Below are 9,334 nucleotides of genomic sequence, written 5' to 3'. Positions count from 1 at the left end.
GTAAAGTTGAGAAAATAATAAAAATGTAAAAGGAAGGAAAGCCTAGTATGAATGTGCAAATACTTATATACAAATAAATAAATACATACTAGGGCTATATCAGATTTCACTACATATCATACATAATTCACTTTAACAATAATAGCCCTTTTACTATGGACAATTATAAAAAAGGTGTGTGGGAACGCAGACAATTTAAAGAACACTTCCAGCCAGGCAATCACAGACCATTAAACAACACAATGTCAGCCATGCATGTAAATTCATGGAGCTGTTGAGATGCATTCAAGAATGGCTCGTTGTGTGTGTGTTTGGGGGAAGGGGACATGTCCCTGTTTAAGTGGCGTCCCCTCCTCCCCTCTGTGGGTGAGGAATGATGAGGGAGGAGAGGAGGAAGGATGGTGAGGGAGTGCAGGCATGAGCAGGCGGCTGATAAAGAGATAGCAGAGAACAGCAGGAGGCTGACGGCTGGACTCTGGATGTAAATCAGGTGTGTGTGTGTGTGTGTGTGTGTGTGTGTGTGTGTGTGTGTGTGTGTGTTGTGTGTGTGTGTGTGTGTGTGTGTGTGTGTGTGTGTGTGTGTGTGTGTGTGTGTGTGTGTGTGTGTGTGTGTGTGTGTGTGTGTGTGTGTGTGTTGTGTGTGTGTGTGTGTGTGTGTGTGTGTGAGTGAGTGAGAGAGAGAGAGAGAGTGTCATGGGCTGTGGATCAAAGATTGTTGTTTATAGATCACAATTCCTGTGGTAAAACAGTCTATCAAACTGAGAGGATTTCTAACTCGCCCCCTGCTGCTATCTGGCACTATCTCTCCATCTCTATACTTCAGTTACTGGAAGAAAATAGCTTTGAGTTTTGGAGACTGAAGAGAAAGAAAGCGTGACTCAAGAGAAAGTCCTTAGTTGTGAAATTAAATAGACAGAGTTAGGCCCCGGCCCCACGAGGACGCATACGGTAGTTTCCGTGACAGTTTTGTGTCATATAGCCAATTCGGCCACACTAGGACGACAGAATATGGCAGTAAACGACTACGATAACGGGTCCCGAGGTGGATAGAACGGCATACGCAACGCTCTGGGGGGTCCAACGGCTCCGTGTGTACGCCCTATACGATCATTTTCTGATAATGATGACGCAATAGCCCCGCCTCTCCTGCAGCTTTTCCAGCGGTTGGAGTTAAACGGAGCTGTCTCGTGTGAACAGACACTTTCCGGTGTCTATTGCGTGTGGACGGAAGCTTTTTTTGCGATTGCGTTTGCGTTTTACCGTATGCGTCCTCGTGGGGCACCAGCCTTAATGTAAATGCTTTGAGAAACTGTAGAGGCAACCCTAACAACCAATCTAAAAACAGAAGGTCATTAGTAAAGCCTTGCGTTCATACATAGACTAAATAACTAATTGAGATAAATGACTTCATTTCAACTTAGTTAGTCAAAATAAACGGTACAAAAAGAGAGCTAAAGATAATGAATTCATTCTTGACAAAGTTAGCTATAAGATAAATGGGGTTGGAGTTTAAAATAATGTACTAAACATTATAAATAGATGAGATAGTTAACAGAAGATGGTTGAATAATAAGTTGAAATATTTTGCCGAATTAATCAGGTCTAATAGTTTAAGGTGATGTATAACAAATTGAAATAGTTGAGAACATAGTTTGAACAATGGTTTAAATAATGAACTATTAAAGGTAGGGTAGGTAAGAATGGAGAAACCGGCTAGAGTGCGTTAGAATTTGAAAATACGCAGCCGGAAAAAATCTGCCCCTTCCTTCAGACTTCCTTACAGAGCCCCTCCTCCAACACACACGAGCGCGCACATGACCAATGAGGGCACGAGATAAGTTTGTGCACAGATGGAAGGCTGACAGGCAGGTAGGCCATCCAGTTATTTTAGCCGGGCCGGCTCAGATGATTGGTCGTGCTTTTTACAGCGCCACGGCTTCCACAGATTACATTTATTTATGTATTTATTGTCAAAGCATTTAATATATTCATTGCTATCAGGATGTTAAGAGCATTCCATGGAATATAACAAGTGTTTCTGAAGTGAATTACCTACCCCACCTTTAAATGGTAAAATTAGGAAGCTATGTGTAATGGCTTAATAGTTCAAACATTAGCTACAAATGTCTAAATAGTTAAAAAACAAATCGATTGAATAAAGTAATTATATGCAGCTAACGGCTATTTACATTGATAGATCTGCTTGGGCTTAATTGGTTTGTAAAATGGCCCGAAAATTCCTAAGGATATTCGCTTTGATATAAAACTGAAAAAGATAGTTAATATTTGAGCTTCAGAAAAAAGCATTTTCTTGTACTTTTGCATGAAAAAATGCTTTAAAATGAGTTGCTCTATCATTGCAGCTCTTAACCTGCAGTTAAAAACCAAAGCCAATAATCATTGAATATTAAAGATCAAGAGACTTAAAGAGACAGCCATTAGTCAAATTGTGCAACACTGCTAGAGTCCAGCTGTCAGCAAATAAACCGAGCCGCCCTAAACAGCATCTGAACCAACGTGCTGAAACTAACACATAAATGATAAAGTCAATCCAACATGCACGCCGTAAAGAGACTTTGAGTTGCAGTTTGACTTTAGTCATTGCCACAAACCACACTGAGCAGCAGAGTTAAAATAAACCGCATTTTATTGCATACCCTGTTCCACTCCACTTCCTCCTTATAATACGTTGAGCTGTTTTCCCTTCAGCTCATTACTGTACAAACCTTTAACAAGACCACAGGGAAAAACGGCATTCAGCTGTCGAGGTAGGCAGATATTTACAAGCAATTTCACTTGGAAGATGATCATAATGACATTAAAATAGTGCAAAGAACAGGCAGTGCAAAGTCCACAGGAAACATTCAAACCTGAGGGAGAGACTGGAGGTTGTGTCGTGGTTGTCCTGAAGACAGGCAGCATTTTCACAGAATGACTACAATTTAAAATGTTGTCAATTTTGTTGGTTAAGATTGTTTTTGTAAACCAATCAAACACAAATGGAATAAGACAATTATACGGCCAAACTGAGACAGTCCAGACAAGGAGAAACATTTTGGTAATCTGAACAAACAAACCAAACTCACAAATGGCACAAGTGAGTGTCTGTTCACACCCTGAAAAAACAGTTATTTCAAACTTTTCTTGACTTTAAAATTCAAGATTAGATCCAACAATACATTCAGCGTCGAGGTAGACAACATACAAAAGTAATTAATGTAAAAAAAAAATCATGCGAATAAAAAAACAATGCAACTTTGCAGTGAGTCTGAGGTAGATCGGTTTTGTTGTATAGCCGTTTGTGGCACATTTCCCCCAAAGAAACCATGTAATACTTCACACACTGACAAACAATAAGGGGAAATAGCGACATAAAAAAATTAAACGTAGACTTTTCATCTATTTAAAAACATGTGTCAACATTTCTTGTCCTGGAGGTAGTGATTGATGCTGATTTAGGAGAGTTTGCATCAGAAATGTATTTCCTGTGTGGTTTATCTTCCAGCCCTGCACCAATAGTCAGAGTTTCAGTCAGTACTGAGGGTACCTGTTCAGGTGGGGGCCGCTCTGCAGGGTGTACTGACTGGGGGGTTGGTGGTGTGAGTTCTGATTGGTCGGCACCAACACGTCAAACACACTCTTATTGGGCGGCACTGATTGCAACATGTTGTCCAGGTCCATAAGGAGGGGGGCGGTTTGGACAGAAACCCTTCCACTAGGGAGTAAAGGCCAGTAGGCATGCCCTAAAAAGTGACCCGGAGATACAGGAGAGCTGCCATATCCGTATAGAGGAAGTCCGCTATGCAGGGGCATTAGAGGGCCTCCATTGAACCGCATGCTGGGGGGGGCGACAGCATTAGGGGGGGCATATTTGGCGTAGGACGTAGGGAGTTCCCATGGCGGTGCAGAGGTGTCTCGTCGAGCTGATTTGTGCAGAGGTCTGTAGTCCTCGTACCCGTCGGACCCGGCCTCTCCATCCAAAGGAACACGTTTCCCAGACATCGCTTTCCAGTCCTCATCCGACGAGGAGGTGGAGGCAGGGCTGGCGGAGGATGCCGAGGCGCTGCGGGCGGAGGAGGCGTAGCGAGGGCGAGGGGGGGGGGATCGAGGGCGCTCCCCCCTCCCCCAGCAGTCCCTGGAGGACACGTCCACATCGGAGGCGCTCGGGGGACGCAGGCTGTGTAGAAGAGAGTCGATGGCGAAGGACGAGTCCAGTTTAGGGCGGAACAGATCCTCCTGAGGTGGGGAGGGGTTTCTGGAGCATACAATGGGGAGGTGGGTGACAGGTGGAGGAGGAGGTGCAGGAGGCTCAGATTCAACCTTGTGCCCCTGCAGGATGTAGGGGGCGAGGTCCTGGGCGAAGATGGTCTCATCCTGCCGCGACACCGCCGTGTTCTGCCTCTTCAGGAGCTCCAGAGGGACCCGGCTCAGCTCCACGGCCCAGAAGTTACCTTTTCCCTGAGGCTTCCCGGGGTCTTTCAGCACCTACAGGTGGAGAGAGGGGGGGGGGGGGGGGGGAGACAGTGAGATGAGCACTTGGCCTGAAAACCTAGTCAGACCGGACTGACCTAGTTTTACTGTTAACCATCACAATAACAGAGGATAGGCCCAAAACTGGTTCGAAGGTTCAATCAAAAACCCCTAGAGCGTATTTCTAAAAGAGATACCTATAGTGCAATGCTAATGTTAAAAGGCCAGTTCAATCAAACAAACATATTATCCCTTTTTATATGTATTGCTACTCATGAATTTAGATTGTTTTGGTGCAAGTTACAGATTGTTGGTGATTTCAGCTGAAAAAGATGTCTGCCCTCTCTTCAAAACAATGGAACTAGAAGTGGCTCTCTTGCAACCACAAAGTCTCTTCCAAGAAATCATGACCTCAAAATGAAACACAGATCTTGTTTCAATCAGTTCCCTACTGTCGGAACTATTTTCATTCTACCAAACTAAAACTGCATCACTGTGCAGAAGGAGAGGTATAAAGAGGCTCACTCATTGGCAGTCGTGGTTTTGGTATAAAGTAAATAGTTCAAAGATTAAACTGTTTAAAACAAAGTCTGTGGATTATCTTGAGTATTTGGACCATGCTTTTCTGAAAAGGCACATTGTGTTTGAGTTTTATAAGTGTATGGTTAAGCAACACAAGCAGAGTTTTATCTAGTTTCATAGATTTGAGAAAAAGCAGACCAGTCTAGTCGTATTAGAACACTCAAAATCTCACACCAAAACAATCTAGATGGATTGAAATGTGTGTATTTTAAATTGAATAAGGGTTAAATTGTGTGATAATTTCAACATACCTTCACAAAGCAGTCATAAGAGGAGAGGTTGTGGCGCACAGAGTCCCGCCAGCCCTTATAGTTTCCTTTGAAGAATGGGAAGAGGGTGCTGATCTCATTCAGGATCTAGAAACAAAACAAAACATCAGTATGGCCGCCTGAAGAAGTTGCTTCATTTTCATTTAGGTTTGGGTATGCAATGATATGTGAACACACTGATGTGGTGACTGATAACTTCAGAGTTGATAAGTTACTTTAACTGACTTGCAGAAGTTAATGCTTACTGTACCCTTCAGTAAGCTGTTAATTAATTAAAAATAAGCCAGGGAGGTAGAAATCACTATAATAATGAAAGTTGTATTGGCAAAACTTTGTTAGTTTAACAACTGAAATGTGGCTTTACAATGCAAGTGATATCACCATGTTATCACTTTTCTGATACAGATCAGTGTCTGGTTTCACTGCAGTCCCGCCTTATCAAATCAAAGCAGGAATGGTCAGGGTGCCGGTCACTCAAGTGTCACCAACAGGCTGCTGTTTAGTGTCACTCTAGAAACCCATTATCTGTTTGTGTTATTGATATATTTAGTAGAAAGTGAAAGTAATTCTCTGATTATAGTTAGTCTCCTGTTAGAATTTCACTACAGAGTAATTCCTGTGAGATATACTGCTGGTTTAAAGTAAACATCATGAGTAGCACTGTGCGTAAAAACTCACCCTGTGCCATTTTTACCAAAATAGCTCAAACATAGCGAAGGGGAATCGAGCATTTACAAATATGTAATTAAACTAAGTATAATCTTACCTCAGATAACGTAAGCTTCTTCTCCGACGACCTCTGGATGACCATAGCAATCATAGCGAGGTAGGAGTACGGAGGTTTTGGATACCGCTGATAGTTCTTCTTCTTCTTCGCCCCGCTGGTGCTACTCTTCTCCCGGTCACCATTACACGTCTCCTGGGAAATAGTCTCCCGTTTAAAGTTGGCATCTTGTTGATTCGGGTAATCAGACCCCGGTGGTGCGGTTTTATCCATGAATGCTGTGGTGCTGGTGATGTGTTCAGGACACGCAGTGGGTTTCTCCAGGCGCTGCTGAGGAACCATGTGAGCCAGGTGGTGAGGCCAATGCTGGGCTGCAGAGCTCCGCGCTACTCCGTTGTGAGGAGGACAACTGTGCTGCGCATCTCTGTGGAAGTCAAGGTGATGGTCGTGATGCTCTCCACAGTGGGACAGGGCGGCTGGTGCCGAGATTGTCGGCTCCGGCCAGTGCTTTGTCATGCTGATGCCCAACCGGGGGGTGAAGACCGGCCCGCACGTTTGGACAGGAGCTCGGAGAGGGGGGGAGGGAGGTCAAAGAGTCGGTCCTTAACTTCTGGCAGACTGCTGGCTCCAGGCTGACTATTTGAAGAGCAAACAATTAACAGTTTCATGTAAATCCCGCTGCGTAATCGAGAGGAGAATGACGCGTTATCTGAGAGCAGAATGAGTGATCGCGCCAGGGGGCTGGGGAGGGTCTGTGTACGAGGAGGGGCGACAGAAAGACAGTAAACCTGTAAATAACCCTTATGATAATATCAACATGCCACTTACAACCCAGGGATTCAGTTTGCTTTGGAATCAGGAGATTTACGCGCCAAGGCCTAAAAGTATTAAGTGCGTATTTGGAGGAGGCAACTTAAAACAAACAATTACATTGACTTTAACAATTCCAAAGATAAGGGCATCAGAATCAGAAACGGGTTTATTACCAGGTAATTCAATCTGCAGAACATGTCATCTACATATATAGGCTGTATTAAAAATACTTTTCTCGAGAGTCAGGACACTTGTGCTCAGAGGCGAAAGCTAAAGCGTGTGGGGGTTGGGTGGGGTACAAGAAAGAGGGGTAATTTCGATTGAAGCTTACATGCAATCAACAATTTTTGGTGAGCAATATACATAACGAATGGCTAATATACAAACGCTAAAACATTAATATTATGGTGATTGACATGATTTAGAATCATCCATTTTAAAAAGGGCACAGCCAATAACGTCTCTGAAATACTTGAGTCATTTGAGTCAATTATATTGTGAGGGAAAGAGTGAAAGTTAATTTTAAAAAAGAAAACAAAGGTCATGCTTTTATTGAAGGAGTTGAGCCTTATTCCAAACTAAATGCACATGTACACTCCTCAACAAGCTATCACATTTCGGAAGAAATTGTTCCAATTTGACTCAGAATATATAATTTGGAGACATTTTGGTGAGAGTGCGCAACATTTGGGGGTGTTTTACGCACAGTAGGGTGTCCTTGTGACTATGCAAGACGTCATTCAGCGTTGAAAGACTAAGTTTCGGGAATGCATGTCTTTTGTTCATATTAACGTAGTGCTAATGTGCAGACGCTTTCTTCCCAGCAAGACAGTGAAAACAAGTTGGATTAGAAGGAACCCCCACCGGCAGGCTGGAGACGGTTCCTTCCCCGAGAAGCTGCTTAGCATGTGAGAAAATACGGGGGCCATTCAACACCATTTGTGGGTTTTCTGGCGATTACAAGCTGCCAAGTGTCGTTGTTGGGCAGGACATTCACACCTCAAACATGGAGCCATCAAGTTCTCCTGAACTCAAGATGTCTCTCAAACAAAAACCCAATGTAAGAATCAACAACAAACATTGCTTTTGTACATCTTGTAATTTAGTTTGATTTGTATTCATGTACTCAATTTAAATTGTGGATATATTACAATGTGATAAGATAGTGAAACCACTCTTGAAAAAAGTGATTTTGCCACCAAGATTTGTCAGAAAGACAGAGGAACTAAAGAGTTGTCAGTTTTCAAGCTGATATCAAACAAGAAAAGCTGTGCTGCCAAACCATAATTAAGTGACAATCAACCCACATTTTGACATGAAGTGAAGCCTGCATGTAAAATGCAAAATCACCCTGAATTTAAAATGCTACTGGGCGTTTACCTTTTACACAAAGTGGCATCTAGCCTCTCCATAATGTAACTTTTAGATTCAAACTCTTTATTGGGTTATTGCATAAAGTAAGAAGCCTCAATTGGAGCAATGATTCCCCCTGAGAGACAAACTCACCTTGTTGAGTTTGATTTTTGCAGTAAAACTCCAAATGTTTTCCAGGTCAGATTGCTTCCCAGCAAACCTCCTTCACCTGCTGCAGTTTGCATCAGTGATTTTCTTCTCTGGTTGACACACACTCTCCGCATGCTCAGAAAGTGTGTCTCCCTCTAGTGGTTTCACCCAAAATGTGTCCCATACAAGAAGAAGAATATACCAGGGATCACTCAAAACATTTTAATATAGCTTATTTTATTTGATCTACACTCAAAATTCTTAGTTCACACAAGTGAAATATTAGTAAGAATTAGGACATTTATTAAACTGATTTTCACCATCTTAACGCAGATCAAATAACCATGAAAACACAATGTACATTAATGTATTGGCATGCCTGAAACTCTGTACCTAAACTAAATATGAAAGACAAATCAAGAGAAATTGGAATTCTTAGATGAGCAATTCAGGATTTAAAATAAATTGTTAGATTGAAACATATGAAGCATTTTTGGATTCAAAACTATTATAATGTATTGATCTGAAAACTTGTCCCAACTTTAAGTATCACTGACTTCCAGAGCCTTACATTTGAGTTTCATATCAATGCAGTTTCTTTTTTGAGATCAGATAACGTAAACATGTACGGACAAACCCCTCACACACGTTTTGGACTGATTTACATGTCCTTTTTTATAAACAAGTGCTCGTGCAAAACGCAGTCATTTAAATAGAAACTGTTTATCTGTGTCTTCCTGTCTACCGGAGGGCCAGTTAATAGGGTTTGCCTGGATTAGTGAGCCCCGCATGAGAAGAATGGAAAAGCATATGAATAGGAGAGCATGCAGCACAGGGCTGTTCACATGGGCTGATTGTGTCCAGACAAATCCCTCCTAAGCTGCTGGGACTCATCCTGAAACCGAGACGAGACTTTAGCCCTTTGTGACGGACACAGAAAGTGAGAGGAAGTTTGCATTGTGCTGTCACTGCT

The 9,334-nt window shown here is 42.6% G+C and overlaps 1 protein-coding gene across 1 annotated transcript; it reads right to left on the bottom strand.

Annotated features, from left to right (window-relative positions):
• Positions 1-2,629: 2,629 nt before the first annotated feature.
• On the bottom strand, positions 2,630-8,461 carry foxh1 (forkhead box H1). The gene is made up of 4 exons (XM_034132615.1): positions 8,365-8,461; positions 6,088-6,681; positions 5,304-5,408; positions 2,630-4,485 (listed from the first exon to the last, which is right to left on the bottom strand). Exons 2-4 carry the CDS (start codon positions 6,559-6,561, stop codon positions 3,532-3,534), a joined length of 1,533 nt encoding a protein of 510 aa, XP_033988506.1. The 5' UTR covers positions 6,562-6,681; positions 8,365-8,461; the 3' UTR covers positions 2,630-3,531.
• Positions 8,462-9,334: the final 873 nt, after the last annotated feature.

Source organism: Trematomus bernacchii, unplaced genomic scaffold (genome assembly GCF_902827165.1).
Source record: "Trematomus bernacchii unplaced genomic scaffold, fTreBer1.1, whole genome shotgun sequence".
Lineage (NCBI taxonomy): Eukaryota > Metazoa > Chordata > Actinopteri > Perciformes > Nototheniidae > Trematomus > Trematomus bernacchii.
The sequence above is the reverse complement of the archived record's forward strand: the minus strand, read 5'-3'. Positions and strand labels throughout refer to the sequence as shown.